This window comes from Prionailurus viverrinus, chromosome F2 (genome assembly GCF_022837055.1).
Source record: "Prionailurus viverrinus isolate Anna chromosome F2, UM_Priviv_1.0, whole genome shotgun sequence".
Lineage (NCBI taxonomy): Eukaryota > Metazoa > Chordata > Mammalia > Carnivora > Felidae > Prionailurus > Prionailurus viverrinus.
The window spans coordinates 57,628,758-57,654,870 of record NC_062578.1 but is presented as its reverse complement, the minus strand read 5'-3'; the positions used below and the strand labels follow the sequence as shown (position 1 = coordinate 57,654,870).

General features: G+C 34.9%; 1 protein-coding gene across 2 annotated transcripts in view; it reads left to right on the top strand.

Annotated features, from left to right (window-relative positions):
* The window catches only part of CSMD3 (CUB and Sushi multiple domains 3), a 1,270,863-nt gene that overhangs the window by 872,160 nt on the left and 372,590 nt on the right, over positions 1 to 26,113 (top strand). For both annotated transcript variants that reach the window (XM_047842282.1, XM_047842281.1), the window contains 3 exons: positions 959 to 1,075; positions 7,597 to 7,812; positions 9,732 to 9,920. In XM_047842282.1, the coding sequence (XP_047698238.1) occupies positions 959 to 1,075; positions 7,597 to 7,812; positions 9,732 to 9,920 (522 nt within the window). The remainder of the gene's footprint in view (positions 1 to 958; positions 1,076 to 7,596; positions 7,813 to 9,731; positions 9,921 to 26,113) is intronic.

The window sequence follows — 26,113 nt, the reverse complement described above, 5'->3', positions numbered from 1 at the left end:
GACAACTTATTTCTAGTCAGGTCAGTGTAGAATAGTAGCCAACGTTGCCTCAACTCTTCTGAGCATCATTACTTGGAGGAAATCATGGAAAACCATAAGGCCAAACTCCCCTTTCTGTGTTCCAGGGAAGTTAAAGAAGGATCAGAGCAGACAAGGCCATATGTTGCATTCACAGCTCTTATTTCCTTGGCCACGTCCAGGAGAGCTGGCATCTCCACCTGGACTTTTTAATACTGATAAAACTATCTGGTATACCATAACCACTGATGGTTGTTGAATGTGGTAGAAGGCATTCTAAACTACAATTTCTTCTAAAAAAATGAATCACATTTGAATTTATTTGACCTTAGCTCATAAACATGTATTTATTTTTAATACCTTAAAGTATTTGCTTAAAATCTATAGCTTCTCAAAAATTCCAGTTTCTTCATGACACTTCCTGGAGAAAGGCAGAAGTGCAGAAGCAGCCTTCAAAATTTCTGCAGCTTTGCTCATTGTTTTAAAAAGAATTATATGAAGAATGACACATACCCCTTTAGGAATCTAAAATAAATGATTTTGCATAATTAACAATTCATTTTCTTAAAGCTTAATAAAAGAGGGGCTGCTAAACAATTAATTACTCATGTTTAATTTATGACCAATTTATGCAAATGTTACTTGTAATTAGAAATGTATAAGATAAGTATGTACTTCAAATTCAAATGGGGGAAGATGAGCTACGTTATCTTGAGGCTAATTCCCAGAGGCTATTACATACCTTTTTCTTCTCCAGGGCTGTGTGGATGAAACTATTTCCTAGCATTGGAAGAGGTTTTTTACACACTCCTGTTATTACCGAGAAGTAGCTTAAGCAAAGAAAATCAGATTCATTCTATTTCAAGCGAGGAGAGATTTGTTCAGCCTCTGCCTCTCTAACTATGACTGATCATATGACTGTATTTCTTTGTATTTTCAGCATTATGTGGAGGAGATGTTAGAGGGCCTAGTGGAACAATATTATCACCTGGTTACCCGGAATTTTATCCAAATTCTCTGAATTGTACGTGGACTGTTGATGTAACTCATGGAAAAGGTAATTTGCCTCATGCAATGATAATTGGACTATCTTCTGAATTCTCATTGCATCTATTTTTATTTCATTGTCCTTTACAATGTCATTTTGCATGAGCAAAAACAGATCAGTACTAAAATATGCTAACACAAAATTCAATCTGAGTAACTGGAGCAGAGGATTATATTTACTTTTCCATAGTATTAAATACACTTATGTTTTTACCAGAAGGGTAATGTAAGAGATATTTATTTTCTTTTGGTATATTAAACTAATGTTATTGGGAATTTTCATGTCAACAAAATCTCCAACATGATGGCTTTTGTCTCTCTCACAGTATTAAGAGGTTGATTTAAAAGTTCCAAAGGCAATAGGAAGATGATCTGAAGAGCTGAGCCAATTGTAAAGCAAACATGACATCTTTATATACATTGTTTTTAACATGTTTATGATTGTTTATGATAATTATATTCGTCATATGAATTTACAACCATTCCAGAAATACTTGTATATCATTTTTCTGTTAGAACTGCAGATATATCTCACATAACTGAATGGGAGTCTAAAATTGCACTGTTCGTATGATCGTTGTTAATAAATGTCTTTTGAACAAATAAATGAAAGGTTCTGTAGAACTAAATATGGTTCATTCAGGCAATACAACCAAACTTCTAAGCTTGCAGAAGTAATTAAGGCAACACCTTAGTGGGAAAATAGCGATCCTAATGTATCGAAACAAAAATGGATTAAGATTATTTCCCTAAAGATCTCCATGTGCTAATCTTTTGAAAAAGGGTACATTTATTCATTTTAAAAACTGCTTTGGAGAAGTAGTTTTCCTTTTAGCTCTGTTGTTAAATTGTTCCTATTGATTTTTACTATTATTCTGTACTTACTGATTTTACTATAGAAAATCTTAAAAAAACAATCTCAGCAATGGAAAGATGCTATTACAATTTTTAAAATTAAAGCTTATGTTTAATACATTTGAATTCACTGTGTTTTCACAAATGAAGTTTGCCTTTATTAAAATTATACATCATTTTATTGCGGGTGAGGATTATATTGGAATTATTATTTTAATGAAATTAAAAAGTATTGAGAAAAAAAGTTAAAATGAGTATTCTGGTACTGAACAGCAGGAACGAAGTAGAAGACTTTGTAAACTGTGGTTTTTGTTGTTCTCCATAATACGAGACTCTTTGCTGGAAGTTAACCGGAGCATCCTATTATTCCAGTGTGCAGTGGATTAATGGAGTTTAAAATAAGCTTCCTTGTATTATACAAGAAAATGGAAGGCTACATACTGCTTGCTATGTAAATAGAGGTTTAATTAACACTTAAGGTTTTGCGTCTTCACAGGTTGCAAGTGTTAATTAAATCTGTATTTACATGGCAAGAAATGCAGATTTAGATGCTTTCCTTTAAGAGCCAACAAAATTTGTTGGAAGTACAACTACTCCAAAGGGTAACCAAAGTTATATGAAGGATAATCTCTTAAAGTTGGGAAGAATTGTCAAGGTAATACAGTGTAACCTGTCACCTAGTATACCACTTTCTATAGCGTTCCAGAAAGATGATGAACTGGCCTGATATTGACACTTGTGTCGACAGGAAACTTCTTTCTTGGGAAAATTTGCTCAGTTTTTGTACAATTCTAAATGTTTGAAAATTATTCTGCAACTGTTATTCCTGTTCTGCCCTCTGGAGTTAGACAAATCAACCCAAACAACAACCTCATCCTTTCTCCACCCTAACTCTGCAACACACCAAGTCACTTGACTGTGCCCATGATGTGTTCATGTCTGCTGCCCCCATGATCATGCGATCATGACCAAGAAAACCTTTATCCCAGGGTCTTCTTCCCAGACCTCATTTCCTTCAATTTTTTATCACAAGGTATTTTCATTGCCGTTGCCATTCTAATCACCATTCTCTGGATGTCTTCCAGTTTATTGATATCCAGACATATCAACATCCTTCCAAAATGTGTTTTTCCAGAAGAAAACACAATATGGCATTATTTAACTCCAGAAATATTTTCCATTAATGAAGCCCGTCCATGTTTGTTAATTTTTTTGCTGTTATATCATAATACTCATTTAAAGCCCAAATCCTAAAATTGTATATTTGTACAGTTGATTTTTTTTTCGATCTTCAGTGCAAGCCCTTTTTTTAAGAATTGATTTTATCAAGGATCAGTAGAATCTTGCAAACACCTTGTGAAGTCATGTAGGTGTTATTTGTATTTTATAGACAAGAATCTGAACTCACTAGACCTGGTTATTTATTATACACTCAAAGCCAAGGTGCCTGTGAAGATTGGACAAAGAACTTGAATATACATCCTATGACTCCACATCAAGTGCTCTTTTTTCTGAAAGCACATTACCTCCCTACCTATATTTATATATTTCATTGTCATTTATATGTCTTCATCACCACTCCCCATAATCCTGTTTTTTGTTTGTTTGTTTTTGTTTGTTTTGCTTATATCTCTTCCATTTGCTTAACCTTGAAATGACTCCTTAACCTTTATCCTGATTCAATAGCCCTAGTGGAGGGCAGTTGAGGCTTTTATGTTTACCCCCCTTATATTTTATTATATTAGTCTTTATCCAGAGTTTTTGTGAGATCGTTTTGAAACAACTTACATTTTATTTATATTTATATCTATTGCCAGAATTTTCTTAAATAATCATGATCATCAGGACTTTAGGGGTTTATACGATCTTGACTAGAACAGATCTAAGTATCTAAATATTTAAGATATAAGATACTTCAAACATACCATCAGTAACCCCTTCACCACTTAACACTAAGTCAAGGTGTTCAAATACAAACAGTTGTTTCAAATTCAGTTAACCATGGTATCATCCAGCCTATATTGCTCCTTAATTACAATGATACCATAAGAGATTTTCCTTAGACATATTTCAGAAATCAAGATGCTAATTATGTGTTCTAGGGGCACCTGGGTGACTTAGTTGGTTAAGCCTCCAACTTCAGCTCAGGTCGTGATCTCATGGCTCATGGGTTCGAGCCCCACATTGGGCTCTGTTCTGACAGCTCGGAGCCTGGAGCCTGCTTCACATTCTGTGTTCCCCTCTTTCCGTCCCTCTCCTGCTCGCATTCTGTCTGTCTGTCTGTCTGTCTCTCTCAAATAAATAAATAAATAAATAAATACATAAATATTAATTATGTGTTCTAGTCCACTAGAGATCTGAGGCAGGGATGGTAGAGGACTATATTCAAAACAAAACAAACAAAACAAACAAAACAAAACAAAAAAAACCCTTGAGCTTTTAAAAGTAGATTTATCACTAGGTAAAGCACAGTCTAATCCAATCTTAAAAACTTAAGGATCAGAAAAAAGACACACATGAGTCTAAATGACACCGTCAATGTCATGGTTGGTGACATAACTATAACTGAAATCTAGATATTCATGATATTTTGATTTTAAGCCCAAATCTTTCCCATTATGTCTGTAACAGTAATTGCCTTCATAAACCTTCTTTAATGATCACTTTTCTGAGAAGATACTATGATGTTGAAACCACTGGCTTGTCCTCACTGCTCCTCAAATACCCACTGCTCTATTAAGATCATGTGTCCTTACCTATCTGCCCCTTCTTCCTGTAATATCTATCCTCGAGCTGCTCCTCTACAAAATTCTGCTCATTTCTGAGATTCCTTGCCTTCGGAAGCCTCTGCTGACCCTTCTGACAAGTGGGTTACTTCTGTTTCTATCCTCCTGTCCTGACTTATATTAATCACCTTTATAGTACTTAGCAGAATGTTTGAACTTTCCCTCAGATAGACCAGGAGTTATTCACGGTCTTCTAAATCTTTATATTCTGTAATGCCTACAGTATAGGAGTCTCTTAGTACATTTTTCTTACTTGGATTCATTGACCTTTAGCAGAATTTTGAAGGTCTTACCTTGTTGTGATGTAATAAAAATAGATTTTATTGTTTAAATCATAATCTAACAAATAGAAGTTTCCTTTTATAAAGTGGCTGGCTAGGATGGAGTGACAAAAAAAAAAAAACAATCAGCTCTCATGTTGAATAATAACAATAGCTAACATCTGCTGAGCCCTTCTTCTGTGCAAAGCACTGTGTCAAGCCATCCCTATATATCGGCTCATTTACACTTAAAGTCAACCCTAGAACACCATTTTACAAATGAAAAAAGTAAGTCTTAGAAAGGCAAGGTTACACTCAACAATGGGCTTCTTAATATCATCATCTAACAAAATGTTTAATTTTCCCACATATTAACTTAGTGCATATGAGAGTAAATGCATTTTTCTAAAAATATATGTTATGTGCAAAAAAACATTTTTCTTGTCATTTGTCCATCTACTTTCCTATTCTCTAGTTTTTCTTAGTTTTATTCCATAGTAAATGTCAAATTGACTTATCTAAATTTCAACTTTTATGTTGTTTTATAAATATAGATAGCAGTGACTCTAGATGGCAAAGCATTGTCTCCTTGTCATACCTACACGCAACATTTTTATTTGCATCTAGCTAGGGCCAATTACCACTTTTATACTGAAGAACATTTCAACGACTGACTCAATTTCTGGACTCCTTCTATGAGGGCTCTTAGATTCCTGCTCATTGTGGAGAGGAAAAAAAAACAATTTACATATTTAAAAAGAGTTTGAAAAATAATATTGTTGTATATTTCAAATCTTTTCCAAATCCAAATCACTGGCCCATTATGCAATAATAACCTTGTCTTATAATTGCTTATGTTTTCAGTGTATTTGGTCTCATTTTATATCCTTTTTTTTAAAGCAATGAAGAGTGGAAGCATATTCAGCATTTTGAGCTACAATGTCAATGAATAATATTAAAGAATGTTACTTATCATACTCTGAGTTTTGGGATTTTTTAATACATATTTTAATGATTTTTTTTTTTTTGGTTAACTTAAAAAAAAATACTTCAAGGGAAAGATGAATGTGGTAGTCATCCTTTATTTCACATAGTACCTTACCCACAATAGGAGGGTTTTGTGTGGGTGTGTGTATAACTGTTAGTCTTTAACATCTATTTTAGACAATATCATTAAAAACTCATGTAAGACCACAAGGCAATGCCACACCATACTCATCAGAATGGAACGAATGAAAAAAAAAAAAAGAACTATTGACAAAGATACAAAGCAACCAGATTTGGCAATGGAAATGTAAATTGACACAGCCACTTTTTAAAGCAGTATCTATTAGAGCTACTGTTGATGACCCAGTAATGGGACATGACCCAGTATTTATTTCCGCTCCTAGCTATGTCCCCAACAGAAATAGATCTTCTTCAGAAGACATACTTGAATATTCACAACACCATCTGCATTCATGCTAAAACAAAGTACTTAAATGACCATCAAATGTTGAACAGATAAATGAATATGGTGTCTTCACAAAATTGAATGCTATACTATATATTACTGAAAATAAATAACTCACAACCACATGCAAAAATAGAGATGGATCTCACATACCTCAGACCCAGAAGAGTATATGTTATATGAATCCATTATATAAACTACAAAACATTTATATAAGGCAGCAAAATTAGCCTATGCTACTAGAAGTTGAGTGAGTGGTTACTTTTGGCAAAGTGAAGTGATAGAAAAGTTTCACAAAAGAGGCTCTGCTGGTAGTAATGTTGTGTCTATTGATCTAGTTGTATTTGCAAAAAATGAGTTTAGTTTGTGAATTTCAGGGATCTGAACAATTATATGTGTAATTTTCAGTATGTTATACACACAGGTTGAAGTGTGTGAAAAATAGTCATTATATTCATTCAACAGTTTCTCCCTATGCCTGCTATATATTTCTCTTCTAGAGTTAAGCATCTTTGGAAGTTGTGTGTTGTATCACTAAGCACTGTTTTTGTGTTGTTTGAGGAGATTGAAGGAGGAATTGAAGGAAACATGTAAAGTATTTGCCAGAAAGCTGCACTTCTATATAAATAAAGCATATGAATTTTCCTTGATATTTTCAGAAAACTCAGGTGATTTCTTTTCAGGCATTGATTTTTAAATTTTATTTCCAAGCAGTTTCCAAAACATGACTCACTACATGTCTTATAAGAAAGCTAAAAGGAAAAAAAAAGATTTTATTAGATGATACACTTGGAATATTTTATAGCAGTGCTTTTCATTTTCAGAGAATTTAATTACAAAGCAAGTCCTGGTTTTAGTTAGTTTGGCAACTTTCTGTGTTTTTTAATAATTTTTTTTTTAATTTTTTTTTCAACGTTTTTATTTATCTTTGGGACAGAGAGAGACAGAGCATGAACGGGGGAGGGGCAGAGAGAGAGGGAGACACAGAATCGGAAACAGGCTCCAGGCTCCCAGCCATCAGCCCAGAGCCTGGCGCGGGGCTCGAACTCACGGACCGCGAGATCGTGACCTGGCTGAAGTCGGACGCTTAACCGACTGCGCCACCCAAGCGCCCCATCAACTTCCTGTGTTTTACCGATATACTTTGTGAGTCTAATTTTCCTCTGTTTCTTAATAGGTGTGCAGTTCAATTTTCACACCTTCCATTTGGAAGACCATCACGACTATTTACTGATCACAGAGAATGGTAGTTTTACCCAACCACTGGCACGCCTTACTGGTTCAGAACTTCCTTCAACAATCAATGCTGGTCTCTATGGAAATTTCAGAGCTCAGTTGCGCTTCATTTCAGATTTTTCAATATCATATGAAGGATTCAATATTACATTCTCTGGTAAGAAAATAGACCAATTAAAAAAGCTTTTGTAACAAAGTCAATTTTTTTATTTTTTTTATTTATTTTTTTTTTTTTAATTTTTTTTTCAACGTTTATTTATTTTTGGGACAGAGAGAGAGAGAGCATGAACGGGGGAGGGGCAGAGAGAGAGGGAGACACAGAATCGGAAACAGGCTCCAGGCTCCGAGCCATCAGCCCAGAGCCCGACGCGGGGCTCGAACTCGCGGACCGCGAGATCGTGACCTGGCTGAAGTCGGATGCTTAACGGACTGCGCCACCCAGGCGCCCCCAAAGTCAATTTTTTTAAAGTATGAGCATAATTTAGGTATGGCGAGACAGGGAAAAATGACAGACAAGATGGAGCAGGGGGAAACAAATCTCTATCAATAAATTGTAAGGGAAGTTTGAAATACTTTGAAGATCGTCTATAGTAGTACATTTAAGAGAACCTTTAAACAAAAGCTAAATAAATGAATGAATTGCTAGAAACTCTAAGTAGATTAATTACATTTCTTTAACTTGCATTCCTACAAAATTCTAACAGAGGGCAAAAGTAGCTAAAATGCTTAGTGAACTTAAAATGGAAATTCAAATATATATTTTAGTTAGACTCAAATGAATATGAATTAAACCAGTGATATTCTATTTTTTATGTGTCTTAGAAAAGGCATGGTTTACAGGCCAAGGTTAAGGTAAACTCAATTTAATGATTTGGAAACAGATGATCTAGAAAAAATTAATGTGGTTATCCCTCTATTCTAGAATAACCTCATCTAGAGACAACATTATAATTTGGAATCCAGGAAAAAAATTTGTACAACCAAAGTGAATAAAAAGTTTTGTATCAGTTAGAGTTCCACTTTCTAGTGAATGGAATAATGAGGCAAGTAGTTATTTCTGAATACAGAGATATTAATAAGTAAATCTTATGTCCACTTGCTAAAATTAAAATTGTAATATTATAATTATATATATTTATTATATAATGTATATACATAAAATCACACAAATGCTAACCTCGTTTTCAGTTCTTACTCTAGTATTTGCATGGAAATACTTCTAAAATAATTAAGGTATTCTGTAATGAATAGTATATGAGCATAATCAGTTTTAACCTAGAATGTTAAAAGTATATCCAAATACATTTTTTAAACAATAGAATAGTACATCAACATGGAATAATCCCTTTTGTTCTCCATTGAAATTACAAGGTAAGTGCATGCCCTGGGAGTATTTTTAGATAAGCTACTTCTTCTTAGAATGGTAAAAAAATTATAATGTTGTTTAATCAACTCTACTCTGTTATACCTTGAAGAGTGTTCAGCTGTTCATTTTCATGATGTTCATTCATTGCTGGCGGAAATTGTCTTATATAAATCTATAATGTAACAATTTTCAGCATGTGGGCATTTCAGTCTTACATAAACCATTGCCTTTTGAACCCCTATGTTTTTCAGAATATGGATTAATAGAACTCTTTGTAGAGGAGAGGCGAAGAGCCTTTGTCATTTAGATTAAAACCATTAAGTAAAATGCATTTCAAAAGTGCAAATGATCTCATCCAAAATGTTATTTTGTGTTTGAAAATATGCATCTCTTATGCTATTATTATAAGTCAAAATCAGTGAAATGGAAATGTTTCTAACGCAGAGAAAAGAATAGGAGATAAATAGCTACATTTTCAATTTATCACTCGGAAGGTGACATTTTCTCATTTATATTGAATTTCACACATAAAAGTATTTATTAAGCTATTAGATCTTTCACAAAAGAAGAAAAGTATGTGTGTCATTAGCATGCTTCACTTATTAAATGTCTGACTAAGCCCGGGAGCATCCAGTTTGCAAACAACAGCAATATATCCTTAAAAGTGAATACTATCATTTTCTTCGTCCTTCTCTCCATCTAATTTACAGAATATAACCTCGAACCTTGTGAAGATCCTGGAATTCCTCAATATGGTAACCGAATCGGGTTCAGCTTTGGGGTTGGTGACACTTTGACCTTCTCATGCTCATCAGGTTACCGCCTGGAAGGAACGTCAGAGATCATCTGTCTTGGTGGTGGCCGACGGGTGTGGAGTGCACCTCTGCCAAGGTGTGTGGGTACGTGGTCAGCTGCTTTCATTTGCTTGTATGTGAGTCACTGTCCATGGAGTTGCATGGTTGTACACCCTTTGTTCTTTTATGATCTGCTGAATTTCTTCATTTATTTCATATCGGTTATTTCTATTTGTTTTTCCACTTGGCAATCTGGTGTACCTCAGTTAACTTCTCAACTGCTCCATTTAAGCGACCATGCGTCTAAATTTGTTTTCAGATGAAGGGGAAAAGGAATCAATAGATATATAAATAGATGATTGATAGATAGCTGATAGAAGAGGATAGGTGAGAGAAAGATAATCGTATTTTGAGAACTTACAGAACGTTTCATTCTTATATTCTATTGAGAGATGATTTCCCATGGCTTACAACTGAAGTTGTGGCGATATTTTGTAATTTAGGATTCACATTCATGAAAGATGATCGTGAAAGAAAATATGGCAAATAAATAATAGATAATTTGAGGGCTATCAAGGCATGTATTGACTCAATATGTACAATCTATATAATTACTCTATTGTGATCAGTGAATTAAGCTGGCAATTCATTTTATATTGTGAAATAAAGCATAACAATAGTTACAGTATTGCAGTTTGGAGCCACCACCCACACCAACTTTTGAAAATTCATATTTTAACTGATGAAAAGAAAAAAAAAAGATTTTTCCATAGGTAAAATGAAGGACTTCTTTTTTTTTAATGTTTTGTTTATTTTTGAGACAGAGACACAGCATGAGTGGGGGAGGGGCAGAGAGAGACAGAGACAGAATCCAGAACAGGGTCCAGGCTCTGAGCTGTCAGCACAGAGCCCAATGAGGGGCTGGAACCCACAAACTGTGAGATCATGACCTGAGCTGAAGTTGGATGCTTAACAAACTGAGCCACCTGGGCGCCCCTGAAGGACTTTTGATTAAGACTTAAGTCATTTCCTATTTAAAGTAGGCAAGAAGGAGGCAAAAATTTCTTCGGGTCATTAGCCATTCTCTGGTTGTCAGTATTTGCTTTGATGACAGAACTAGATACAAATGGTCATTTCATAATTATTTTATAAAGCTGTTAAAACTCTCAAAAGCATTTAATTTGAATTTACTTTAATTGTAAATGTAATTGTGGGTCGCAGATCGGTATAAGGTAGAATATGCTACCACTTCAGGCAAAGTGTTAGAGTTTTGATCTATGGTTCAAGACCTTGTCTTTTCTATGCAAGCAAAACACCCCAAAGATGAAAAAGAGAATGAACAAGATGCCCTCTATGAGTTACTCAATATATTATCGAGTACACGAAATGTGGGAGTTCCTGTGGGTCCCCAAATCGAGTAAGAAAAATATGATCTTCCAGGTTAATGTGGGTCTGAAGGCTTTTATAGTGATGAGATTGTTTTCACAGCCTCTGTGGGTTATATAACGGACAAGATGATATATAACAGATGAAAACATTTTTTAAATCCTAGGCTTTTATAGAAATAGCACAAACAACCACAGAGGCTTGAAGTTGGGAGGCGATGAGCACATTCTCAGAGAATCTTTTCAGAAAGCTATGTACCGTGCAATCTTTCTGGTTTCGTTTGTTTTGTTGTTATTTTTTTTTTTTCCTGCTATTGCCAGATTTGGAATTCCCCTCTTTACCTGAATTTCCCCCATTTTAATTTTTTTGCTGATGTGCATATTTTGAAAGGGCACTTAATGACAACCTTGGGAATAGTTCAGGTGAGGTCTATTGAGTGTGTGGGTTTAGATGGTGGGCATTTGATATTGGATTAATTCTTTTTTTTTTTTATAAAAGGTAAAAGATTTCTTCTGGGTTAATTCACTCCTCTAAACTTCATTTTTTTTTTCATCTGTAAAATGGTTACAACAGTGGTACCTAGTTCATTGTTATGAGTTAGTTATGAGGATTAAGATATCAGCCATGCCAGTCAGACACCTAATGTAATCCCAGGAAAATAGGAAGGATTCAGAATTTCGATGTTATTATAACACTTACTATATTGAGTATACTCTGCTATCTATCCAGCCCATCAATCTAGTTTATAAAACCGATTATAGTAGGGAAGGAATCCTATTTTATAAAACACTAACATTTATGAGGGTCTATTAGGCTCTTTCATATATAGTTATCTCATTTAATCCTTACTCAAATCCTGCTATTATTGTCCTCCCTCCCACCGTCATTTTTCATCAGAGTAATCTTAGCCTTAGAGATTTTAAATAACTTGCCCAAGATCCTCAAGTTTGTAAGTGGCAGATGTAAGGATTTGTATGAAGTTTTTCATATTCTAAAATCCAGCTTTTTCTCACTAGGTGGTTTTATCTCAAAAGGGTCCAGGCAAAGGTGAATCTTGAAGGACTCCTTAAGGACTCTAAGGCAGAGTTAATATTTTCTCTCAAAGTATCAAATACATACCAGGCAGGCTGTTACACAGGTTAAGACATTGTTTGTGTGTATATTTTTAAGGTTTAGTTCATATTTACAATAAACTTTAATAAATAGAGTTATGAAAATCTGACTTTGCAAAAAAATAACTTTAAGTTAGTTTTTGTTTTATTAAAGTATTTCTTTGAGACTAGGTTTATTTGCGCCTAAATCTTTAATGGGAAGGATGAATAAAATCAACCTGTGGACAAATTTAGAAAGCAAATTATTGCCATGGGAATTTTCCCCCCACTTTCAAATAAGCTGTGCTTGCTTTTAAGCTTATTGAAATTTACAGTTAAGCCTATTGACTTTAATAAATTCCACTGTAGGTATACATTTAAGTTACAAGATGGGGAGAAATATTCCTTCAAATTAAATGACTTTTAAAAACTTTACTTCTCCAGTTTTAACTTTTCTTCACTACTCTGCCTGTGCTTTAAAAGAAATGTGTTCCTTTTTGTATTTCTGGTTCCATGTATGCATATGTATATATTTCGTATTTTGTTATCTTTTCAAAGTTCACAGTCTTTCATCACATAAAATGCAAATTATTTGTAAGTATTCATATGAACAGACCCAATGTTACCAATTCTCATTTATTTGGACAGTTTTTGTTTCTTTTTAGATTTTTTTGTACTTTTCATTTTATCTCTTATGCCAATTCTCTAGCCCATACTTGCTTAAAAACTGTTGTTTAGTCCTTAGCATTATCAACCTCATAGAAAGCCTATGTTATAGATAGTGGCCAAATTATAAATAGATTGTATTCCAAAACTTTGCTTCTGTTTCAGTTTTTTGGAATCTAAATGGTCTTTCCCTGGCACAAGGTTGCAAATGATGGATACATTCCCAGAACAAACCATAGATAAGGTTTCAAATGTTACATCAAATGGAAAGCTAATACTAACATTTACTAAAATGATTTATATATATATTTATATATATATATATGTATATATATATATGTGTGTATATATATATTTCTTACATAAGTTATGTAAGAAGGGGTCTGATACTTTGGACAGTAAAGCAACTGATATTCAAAACTAATTACAGAAACTTTGTATATGTTTAATTTTGATTCTTTGTTTAGTGTATCAATTGTTTGGTGTCTTTCAGTTTCTATTGGTAGGGTTTGGTAAAAATTACCTTAGTTGTGGATGTTAGACAAGTAACAACATTTTCACTTAACTAGTTTTTCTGAGTAACCTCTGTATTTATGTTTTAAGGTGATATTGTAACCACTAAAATATAATAGCACCATAATATGGTCTTCACAATCTATAAAGGATTATATCATGTAGTGTCTCATTCCAAAAATCCATCAATGCCGTGAAAGTAGATTTAATGTAACTGTTTTATCATGAAGATACAATGTGTATAAAAAACACAAACTTACAGTCTGAGCCATGGCTGTCAGAATGTTCTGAGTCCCAGGCTTGCACTCAGTTCAGAGTAGCACACTGCTGTCTTTGACTGGAGGTTTCAACAAAGTTGGGAGGAAATCTGCTCTTAATTATAGTGGATACATGGCTTTGGAGAACTCGTTACGTTGTCTTCTATTTTAATCAGAGGAAACTTCTTTGACCACGACCCATTTATCAGGGATTACTTACGTGCAGGGGAATTTGTAGAGGCAAGAGAAGAATCTTCATAGAAATTGAGAGCATTAAAGTGCAGAAGCAGGGATTTTTCTCCCTAAGAAGTGGTCCCCATTACCAGCACATAGTTAATATTTACACTCCAGCCTTTCCTAAGCTGTGCGACCTTTGGGAAGCTGTTCAGATCTCTTTCCTGCCAAGTTTTCTCAGACGTAAAATGTGGAGAATCACATCTATGGTGCAAGATAGCATGTAGCTGTAAGCAATAAAAGACATGTAAGTAACCTAACACTTCAACACATGACCCTTGCTCAACCAACCTGTTTCTTCTTGCACCTGCAACTCTTGATTTTTACGAACCAGCAGGAGAGAAAAGAGAAGAAAAGGAGATGAAAAAGTTTAATGTGCTATCAGAAGCTAGGTATTTAACACATACAATCTTATTTCCTATTGAATGATCAAGATGAAACTTTTATCTTAAAAAAAAATGTATACCCATAACTACGTTTACATTTTGGAAGAGATAAAAATAATCAGCAGGTAAAATGATATTTCAGTGAACATATTTTATATTTAAGTGGTTATCCTGGAGAACCGTGTCTCTATTGAAATGGGTAATCTGGTCATCTTTTTAAGTGGCAACAAAATGTCCAAAAGCAAAAAAGTAAAAATAAAAATAAACAGTATTAAGAGAATTTATTACTTTGAAATAAGAAACACTGCCCTGTTTCCGGTCAAGAAATGAGTACCAGATTTCCTTTTCTAAAGTTCACATGACAAAGAACACTGGAATTTCCATTATCATCTTTCTAAATCAAGAAAAAACTTGCATATTCTTATTCAGCCTCCAAATATACCAGAAATCATGCCAGGTCATGTTGCAAATAAACAAGGAGTTAATGAAAGAACAGATTGTTTTGGAAAGTAGATTAGCAAGTTCAGTGTTAGTAATGACTTGTCTTTAAGCAGGAGTCCACACATTTTAAGAAGCCCACGCATTTTGAAATCATTTTAAAAACATTAATTCATTCATCCTCACAGTCCCCCCATTTAACACATCTACTTCTATTTCTAATTTTACGTGTCATTGATTTTTTTTTATTTGACCTTGGGCAAGTAACAACATCTTTCTTTAATCATATGTCAAATGAGAAAAATGATAACTCTGTATTACATATCTACTCATTTTTCTCACTTTTCTGACTTTTTAGATCGTATATTCTGCTTGTTATTTGTTATTTAGTTTAAAAATGAATGTTAACAGTGGAAACAGGGTACAGCATATATGGGAACTCTTATCACTGTAACATCTCTGTAAATCTACAACTATTTTAACATTTAAAAAATTCTAAAAATTAGGGAAGTTTGGGTGGCTCAGTCAGTTGAGCATCTGACTCTTGATTTCAGCTCAGGTCATGTTTCCGGGGTTGTGGGATCGAGCCCCACGTCGGACTCTGTGCTAAGTATGGAGCCTGCTTTGAGTTCTCTCCCCCTCCCTCTGCCCCTCTCCCCCATTTGCAGATGCTCTCTGCTCTCTGTCTCTCTCTAAAAGAAGCCATATATATATATATATATATATATATATATATATATATAATCACTCAAGTTAGTCAGTGCTGTAGATATATAGCCATGTAGAAAGCAAACTAGTATTAAGAGACCTCCCTGGCTTTCAGATGCTACTATTAATTAGCTGACTGACTTTAAGCAAATGCCTTAATTTTCTATGCTTCTCTCTTTGACAAAGAATGGTACCAATATGAGTTCTACTCAACCCAAATATTTCTGGTAAAGATAGCAGAAAATATTAGATAGAAAGTTTCTTGATAAATTATATACCCAAATGTATATTTATATTTTCTGGTATAGTTATGACTGGGTGCATTGATTTCTTGACAATGTAAAAATATGTAACATTGACTTACACTTGTTCAGTGCTTTACACTTTGGTTTTTTTGTTTGTTTGTTTTTGAGTTACTTGCTTGTGACCTTACAAAGCAAGTCAAGGAGGTACTATTGATATTTAACAGCTGAGAAAATGGTACCTGGAAAAATTATAAGTAATGAGTGGAAGATTATGCCAGAAACCAAGTCTTAAACTTTTTAGACCAGTGCTGTGATATTCCAGATGGCATTTTTTTAGTATTATGTACTGATGTACTATTTTGGAATACTACCTTTTTTTTTTTTTTTTTTTTTTTTTTTAATGGAGCAGACCAGGGGTGAGCAAACATTTTTTCTGTAAAGTACCAGGTAGAAAATATATTGGGCTTTACAGCTTGTGGTCACAACAATTAAACTTTGCCTGCGTGTCCTAAAAGCAGCAATAGACAATATATAAATGAATAGGTGTGCCTGTGTTCTAATAGAAATTTACTTACAAAAGCAGGCAGTAAGCTGGATGTGGCCCTAGGGCCATAGTTTGCTAACCTCTGCAACAGACGGGCCAAGCTGAGTCAACTTAAATATCCCTCTGGCATATGGGAATTTACTACTCATCATTCATCTCTAAGGAAATTAAAAAAAAATATTTCCCTATTCTCTATTTTTTAATTATGGGTTCTGCTTATTAAACTAGCACATAATTTACTTATTTCTAAGAGAAAAGATGTCTCATGTTTCTCCAGAAAGATTAGGATGGGGCGTGTGTGTGTGTGTGTGTGTGTGTGTGTGTGTGAACACTGATGTAATTTGTGGATAACATAAAACTGTCTCCAAAACCTCCTATATACCCAGATCTGAGTACCAAGTCTGCATTCCCAGCTGTACACTGGACCTCTCCATATGGATGTCCTCCCACGGGCACATTGACTTCACATGCCAAACAGAACTCATTATCTCCTCAGCCAAATCAGTTCTTCCTTCTGCACTCTTAATTTTTTTTTTATTTTTAATTTTTTTTAACATTTATTTATTTTTGAGACAGAGAGAGACAGAGCATGAACAGGGGAGGGGCAGAGAGAGAGGGAGACACAGAATCGGAAGCAGGCTCCAGGCTCTGAGCCATCAGTCCAGAGCCTGACGCGGGGCTCGAACTCACGGACCGTGAGATCGTGACCTGAGCCGAAGTCGGATGCTTAACCGACTGAGCCACCCAGGCGCCCCACCTTCTGCACTCTTTATTTCAGTTATGGCATCATTCTCAGCCAGGCATCCAACCTAGAAATTGTGTCATCTTTCACCACCCCCCTCTCTTTCTCTCAATCCATATTGGAATCATCACTAAGACCTACCACCTAAAGCTGTTGCTCAAACTTACCACCATTTCTGTTTTCGCTCTCATTATTCCAGGCCAGCTCTCATTCATTGGTCCTCGTAAAGAATAACATAATAGCACAGTTAGAATGTGTGCTAGGCATTGTGTTAGACTATATATAGTTTTTTCTTTTACATATTCCTTGTAAAAACCATTTGAGAGAATATTATTTCCCCACTTTATAAAGTAGCTAGATTAATTGCCTAACTTTATAAAGAGCTTAAAATGAGCTCTTTCTGATTCCAATGCTCACATCATAGCAATTATATATATAATCCCATTGTATTATCTCTTCTAATTGGATTTTCTGTTTCCAAATTTCATCTAATTTATCTTCAGTAACCCTGTTAGTTATATTTGTTTTTATTGACAAGTAACAAATTACCACAAATTTAGGAGCTTAAAACAACACATGTACTTTCTCATGGTTTCTGTGGGTGGGGAGTCTTCGCACAGCTGAACTGCGTCCTCTTCTTTGGGTCTTACAATCTCCAATCAAGGTGTTGACTGAGTTCCGACCTGAGGTTCAGGATTCTTTTCCAAGCGTACAATGTTGCTGGATGTAATCGGTTCCTTGTAGTTATAGGACTGAGAAATTCATTTCTTTGATCAGTTCCTAGAGGCTGTCTACAGTTCCTTGTCATGTGGACTTCTCCAATGTGACCATTTACTTCATCAAGCTAACAGGGAGAGTCCCTGTAGTGAGTTACTAGCAAGATTCAGTTTTATATAATGAAATATAGTCACAGGAGTAATGAGAAGCAAGTTACAGGTCCCACTCAACTCAAGGGGAATGATTGCACTAAGACATAAATAAATGCCAGGAGATGGGTATTATTGGAAGTTCACCCTAAAGTCTGTTCTCACCAGTTATCCTTAGATCAGATTATAGGGGCGCCTGGGTGGCTCAGTCAGTTGAGCGTCCGACTTCAGCTCAGGTCATGATCTCACAGTCTGTGAGTTCGAGCCCCATGTCGGGCTCTGTGCTGACAGCTCAGAGCCTGGAGCCTGCTTCGGATTCTGTGTCTCCCTCTCTCTCTTCCCCTCCCCTGCTCATGCTCTGTCTCTCTCTGTCTCAAAAATAAATAAAAACATTAAAAAAATAATAAGAAAGATCAGATCAGATCTGTTCCCTACATAAATCACTGATTTCCCATTGCCTTTTGGAAAAGGTTGAAATCCCTTAAGTCCTTTCTTGGGTGGGCCTTAGGGTCTTCTAGAGTCATTCTTCCGTATGCATTCTGGAATACAGCCAGACAATGCTACAGGCCATTACCAAACATGCCAAGCAGTTTCTATACATTAAGATGTTAAGAACATGTTGAGGTTCTAATGCATGCAAATGATCAAACTTTCACCTGTATTGGCACAAGCAAATAAATAATTTACCTCTAAGACGGTGCATGCAAAGGTATAGTGAGAAAGCACTGAAAGTGTTCTTTAGTAGCTGGAGAAGGCTTTGCTTTTTAATCTATTGAACTTCCATTCCTATCATCCTACCATAGATCGAGACACCATTGTCTATCATTACTTACCTGTATTATTGTAACAGACTCTAGTCTCCATTCTTTTCTCTCTTCCCCAAATAGTAGATGTAGAATGAACTTCCTATGATACAAATTCAATGATGTCACTCTCTCATTTAAAATTCTTCTACTGTTCTCCACCTCCACTGTTCTCCATTGCCCCTAAAATTAATTCTGAATGTTATCCTCTTACTCGTGTCCTCATTCCATAATTTGGCCTAACCAATTTGTTCTTCAGGCATACTTTATTTATCCATCCTGATATGAAGCCTTCCTGACCTTCAAAGTATGTGTGAGATGTCCTTACTACAGGTTTCATGAGCTTTATTTTTGTATTTCCCCTTTCTAGGTTTCATAATGCTGTATTGAATTACCTTTTTATCTACAGCAGTGTTTAGCATATAGAAAGCTTTCAGTAAATTTGTTGAGTTGATAAAGAAATGAATATATTATAGCCAAAGCTCCTTTATTTTTTTGCATTTTAAACTCACTAACTTTAATTTATATCAACAAAGCTCTACTTCAGAGGTACTGTATTCAGCCTAACACAAATAAGGGACTCTAATTGCCATTTCAGCCTGGACCATCACACTGCTTCCTAGTCTATAATTCATTTGCTGTGCAGATATTAACACACAACCTCTCAAGTTTAATAAGTAAATCAACTAACCGACCAACAATGATGACGCCCCAAAAGACTACTAAGGGAAAGCTTATAATTATGATAGAAACAAAAAAGATAAATTTATAAAAATTGAAAATGGTGAGGAACTGTTGAGTCTTATACATGTGGATGTAATAAATCCTTCCGCAATATGTAGTGAAATTCGGAGCTCAAGAAAGGAATAGCTGGCAATTATTTTCAACAAAATGAAAAGGGAGAAAGAAAAATGTACCTGTTAGAAAAACTCAGTATCCACAAGAATGAAAAGAAGCAATGCACATGTCCTGTTTAACAGAGCTGCATAGAGGACTGTGAACTTAAACTTTTATAATTCATTGGGATTTATAAACAAATAGATTTACAGAGAGCCTTTTACAATCTAACTGGCTTGTTAGCAGATACACATCTAAGCTTACTCGATTATACTGAGTTCGGCAAGTGAATGCATACTGTTTCATCTCATGACTGTGAGCCCCTTGAAGATGGAGTCTGTATCTTAGTTATCTTTGTACCTCTGTGTGTCTACCATAAACGGACATACTATAGGTGCTCATTCATTCTTTATAAGAGAGTGGAGGGGTGCCTGGATGTCTCAGTTGGTTGGGTGTCTGACTTTGGCTCAGGTCATGATCTTGTGGTTCGTGAGTTCGAGCCCCGTGTCAGGCTCTGTGCTGACAGTTCAGAGCCTGGAGCTGCTTCAGATTCTGTGTCTCCCTCTCTCTCTCTCTCTCTCTCTGCCTCAATCTCTCTCTCTCTCTCAAAAATAAATAAACATTAAACAAAATTTATAAGAGAGTATAAATTTGGGGTGTCTGGGTGCCTCAGCTGGTTAAGCGTCCAACTCTTGATCTCAGCTCAGGTCATTATCTCAGGGTTTGTGAGCTTGAGCCCTGCGGCAAGCCCTGCCCTGACAGCATGGAGCCTGCTTAGAATTCTCTCTGCCCCATTCCTACACACTCTCTGTCTCTCTCTCTCTCAAATAAGCCTAGAAAGAATCTTAAAAATATTGTAAGAGAGTATAAAGTTAATACACCACATGATCATCATGAACCAACTAAATCAAAGTAGACTATGACCTATCCATATTGGTGACTCACATTGAAATGATCTTCTGTGTTATTAGAGTCTCAAATTCTTTGGACATTTTTTTTTAATTTTATGAGGACTTAAAATATCAGACTCCTAAAAACACTTTATTTCCCTTATATGTCCTCATGCTCTGACTATATATTTGTAAGCCAAAATCTGCCTGCTAATTAGAAAATTAGAAGATAAGTTAGTTTTGGTTTTAAATAGAGGACACACAGACTTCTTTAGAGAAAGATGAGTTACAGAAGAGTAGCAAAAAGTGTTTACTGGACCTAAATTCTAGAGACATGTCCGTAAGGCAGTTGCAAAATTGAAGGTCTCATACCAGCAAGAATCACCAAAGTACCAGGGGAACTTGCTTTCTGTGCAACCTCTAAGTGATCTCCTGATTTTCTGGAGAATGTGCCCAAGTTAAGAAATACGTCAAGCATATTCTTCCATCGTCTGTATCTAATACACTTAGCCTAGACATAATAGGACATATGATTTTTAAAAAAGGGATATGGTTAGAGCTCTGAAGAGTGTGTTAAAGAAAAATAAATGCTAATATTAACCCAAAAGTATGAAATTCATCAACTTTGTTATAAGACAAACTAATTTTAGTTTTTAGCCTAATATATTTTTACTTAATTCGAAGGTGACTGGCCTATGGTTCATATTAGTGCCAGATAAGAAATATTTTACCTGACGTAATAATAAAAGCTAATATTTGCTGTGTGTTTACCATACGCCTAGCATGGTCTTATGGGGTTTCAATGAAGATCCCGAGGCACAGGGAGGTGAAGTAATTTTCCGGAGGAGTATATCCAAACGATATTTCATGTGAAGCAGGTTAGATTGGGAGCAGATTTTTTGCTATATGTAAATATGAACCGTAAAGAATAAAAGCATTAAGTAAGCCAGTGTGATCATATTCTGTGTGTGTCCCCAAACCGGTTCTTGCTTACAACAATGACATCTGTGGCTCTCAGGAAATACTATCATTTGGCAGTGTAGATAACTGGAGGAGATAATTAAATGTTATTGCTACTTGTAACTGAATTAGATTTTGATGCCATGTCTCAGGAGAGGGTAGGATTTAATTGAAGTTGCAATAGACCAACAGTACCTAAAAGCCTTTTGAAACCGGGAGGAAAGGTCATTGTCACATTAGGCAAATAGATTTTAAAATTACTTCTAATTCTATGTTTTTATAAAGTCATCATGTCTATTCATTTTGCGTATATGGTGTATAAATTTCTTCTCCCCATTTCAACCTCCTAATGAAAATAATAGCAAAAACTATGCATGCCATTAGTACAGAGGTTGATTCCTAATAAATGGTTTTATTATTTGTCGTCTGGTAATGCACTTAGCTAAGATATGTTCAGATGTACGTAGAGCTTTGAAAACAGACAAAAGAACATTGGAACAGACCAGGGCTATCAATTAAGAGCAGTGCATTGTACTAAAGAACCAATCAGCCTTAAGTTCAGTGGCACTAATTGGGGTAGGTTTAGCGTGAGTCCAGGAGAGTAAGACTGTGATTATTTTGCATAGTAAATGCATTCACCCCCTCATCAAGGGTGTGCAGTAAAATAAATGTCATCGTTTTCACCATTATTTCTGTTGTTTAGCTGTTTTCTCTTCAGCTCAAGCTTTCCGATCTCAAATCCAGCTCCTTCACAGGACAAAGCAGCTGAAGTCATCTTCCTTTGTTTATTACACTAAGACAGTTGCCATGGAAATAATATAATGTTATAAAATAAGCATCATAAGTTAAATCCAGAATCAAGAAGGGACGTATAAGTCAGGTTTGAAAGAGTGTGCTTATTTAAATAAACAGTGGCTTGGCAATCATTAAAAAACGTCAAGGTGAATTACTGAGAAAACAGAGAAAAATGAACTTCGGGCTTTTGGATTTTTTTTTGCAGATTTTAAATATTGCCCTTCAAGCAGGTGTTTTGGAGAAAAGGAGTTAAGGGATTACTAACCCTCCTACAAACTAAATTTCTGGCTATAAGCTGTTTTTCTACTCTGCATTGTACTCCAGTACTCTTGGTAGCTCCCTTTGAATCCCAGTTCAATTATTGGTATGCTCAGTGCATAGGTAACATTTCTTTCTTCATGTGTTTTAATCAGTCTACAAAGACTGTGTTTCAAAAGGTGATGGATAGTTTTTATTTCATGCATTTTACTGTACCTTTCTGAATTTGCACTCATTGATATTTTATTATGCTTGGCTATAGAATTCTGCAGATAGAAAATATTAACCTTTTCCAATCCTTTAAACTTGGAATCTCAACTGAATCCGATCACTACTTTCTGAAAGAAATCTTGAGTTTTGTGTATTTTTGAAAAGTTTAGATTTTTTTAAAGATATTGTTCTGTTTTTCTAATAATGTAAAATAATTTCCTACATGTCCAGTCATGGTATTCTAAACCACTTTTTGTCATTTGCCTGGGTGAAATACCATACAAGGTGTTCACCACCATATGGTTGCCCCTTCTGTAGAAAGAAAACCAAGTTATATCTTTTTCTACTTAGAAACTTAGTAGAAAAACTCAGATTATGATCTAGGCTGTATATGCTACCTAATCCCAAATTCATTTATTCATCTAATACATATTCATTTGATGTTGCTCCATGATGGTTTAAAAGGCACCCTGCCCTCTTCCTACTATGTGAGGGCTAATAAAAACTATCTGGTGAGTTTTGTAAAACTGAAAAGCACTCCACTCTACTGGTAAGAGCCTCTCTTCTACCCACTTCCAGCCCCACCACTCTTGCACATGAAGTAAGATGACTATAATAATCAACCATGATCACTATGATGGTATGTATTACCCTCAGGTGTGTGGAGTTAAAACAAAAGGTTGAGATGCAATGATAAAGAGAATAATGTAGTGAGGTTCATTTCAGTCCACATTTTCTTGTGACCTTGGAAAAACATTAACATGCCATTACAGGCTTTTTTCTCAGGCACAATTTCAAGAATATCATCATTGACTCTATGATGTTTTGTTATTTTTTTTCTTTTTTTCTGATCCCTTCTCCTGTTACAGCTTCATTTGATTATATGTCATTTATTGATCTCACAATCTTTCTCACAGAAGTGAAAAAAAAATAAACATACAAAGAAAACCTAAAAAGAATAAATTGGAATAAAGACAACATGCAAATTTCTGAGGCTTAGTGAACATGAAGGGATTTGTGAGTTGTTGGTTAGTCAAAGCCAAATACCCTCAAAATGGAAATCATATCTTTAAAAAAAAATTTCAGCCTTTTAGTAGTCTGCCAGAAGCTATAATGGAGAGAGAAGAGAAATAATGTTGTTGAGTGCTTATCATGTAGATGGCGGCATGCCTGGTACTATGAGGTTTTTCTCTTATTAATTTTTTATGGTAATCATATTAGGTACATATTCCTATTTCTACTTCCCGTATTGAGAATGCAATGCTCAGAAAGGCAAAGTGGTTCCCATTAAGTGTCACAGCAAGTAAACACAGATTCATCTATCTTCCAGATCTTGTAGTCCAAATTCTTCATTCTTTGTTTATTTGAATTTTTCCACAGTTGCATTAATGACAGACAATAATATTGTCATTCTGTGAAAATAACTTGTTTTTATTTTCTTCAGGGGGAAAAAAAAGAATGGTTTGGGGGCTAAATTTAAAATTATGGAATTTGCCAAAGAAGTTTTCCTTGAACTTGTCTACTTAACTTTCTGGATAAGTATTTCTATGATATATTTAATTCACCCTCAAATTTTGAAGGCCATTAAAAGACATGTTATGCAAGTTACATACATTGACCATAGAAATGTTAAAAATAACAAGAATCAAATTTCAATAAATGCTGTGATATGATCTAGCTAGGGTTAGAATTATTCTTTTCTTTGTACATAGGTAATGATGTAACATGGAAAACTTCCAAAAACCTTAATGTCTATAGCACATGATTTTTTTCTTCTTTAGGAATATGTTCCCGCCACTCCCTAAAATAAGTGTTGTTCATATTAATGGATCAGGGTTCTTCTGTCATTAAGCTCTCTGATATCTTAGCTCTGGGCATCTCTAAAACTCAGCTCTTTGAAATTTATTCTCCATTCATTCATTCATTCATTCTCATCTATATATTCATAAGTTTGTCAAACTTAGTTTGACAATAATGGTTGGCATGATGTTCTAGGTAATGGTGACATAACAAAGATAATATCAACAATTATTTTACTAGAACACATTGATGGACTTAGTATGCTATCTATTCTATTGCTTGACAAAAAATCAATTTCTGTCTCTCTCTCTCTAAAAAACAAAACAAAACAAAACAAACTTAAAAAATTAATCCAGTGCAACAGATATTTAGTGAGCCTTGAGTTTGGTTGTCAAAGGTAAAAATATATAACAAATGCTTTCTCCTCAGGGGTCTCCTCTATTGTAATGGGAAATAAACACTTTACACTAATTATGACATCATAATATGAGAATGGGAAATAAACCCCATAATATAGCAGAGTGGAGTAACTTTTTTTTTCCCCAGGAAGGATAGACAATAGCTTCTCAAAAAATGATATATTTGTGGAAATGAGGTGGATTTTACCAAGTAGAAAAGGTGGAGATAGCCCCCTAGGCAAAGGATATAACATAAGTCAAACAGGTAAAATTAATTTGTCCACAAATCTGTTTTGGCTTTTTCGTAGCTCTTTTCTGAGTCCCAGTTCAATTATAGCTGTAGTCAATATGTAGCTAACACTTTCTTCTTTCTGCTTTTTAATCAATTCGTGAAGGCCACATTTCCTACGATGATAGATAGTTCTTATTTCACACATTTTTCTGTGTTGTTCAGAAACCTGACTATGTGTTTTATTAGAATTGATATATTAATAAGCAGCAGCCCTGTAATATTCCATATGGTACAGAGTCTGGACTTGGGAAAAAATACCCCCTAGGGTCAAATCATGGCTTCACAATTTAGTGGTTGTGGTGAGTTGGACAAGATATTTAACCTTCTGACCCCCATCTGTTGCAAGTTGGATAAGATATTTAACCAACTGTCTCATTTGTAAAATAGAGAAGTAATTTTTTTAAATATTTAGATTTACTGAGTTTTTACTATGGCCAGGCACTCTGCTAAGTGATTTATATATATTAACCCATTCAATCTTCTCAACAAGTATCATGCACAAAAAGCATTATTATCATCTCCCTTTTACAGATAAGACCAATGAAATACAGAGTAGTTATTTCACTTAGATAGCTGTGTGCCCAAGATAACACAATAATCATTGCCTGACTTTTACATTGTTATAAAGAGGCCCTATGAATTCAATACGAAGGAGCTTAAATTCATTCTTTTGCATACAGACCAAATTAGAAGGCCTACCCTGTCTTCAGGAAAGCTGACACTGAATATAGCATTCATCATTGCTTGTGCAACAGAATGGGGCTGGACAAAATGAGAGGCAGACAGCATTTGAACGATGGAGAATCTTATATGGTATTTTAAGGAGCAATTGAGACCCATGAAGATGTTTTAAGCAAAGAAAAAATATAGTCAGATTTACAATTTACGAGATCTTTCCAATATTTCCATGTATGGATGACAGATCTGAGTTTCCTTAGCTTGAGTTTGCTCTGCTGAAATTAAGGAAATCCATCAGGAA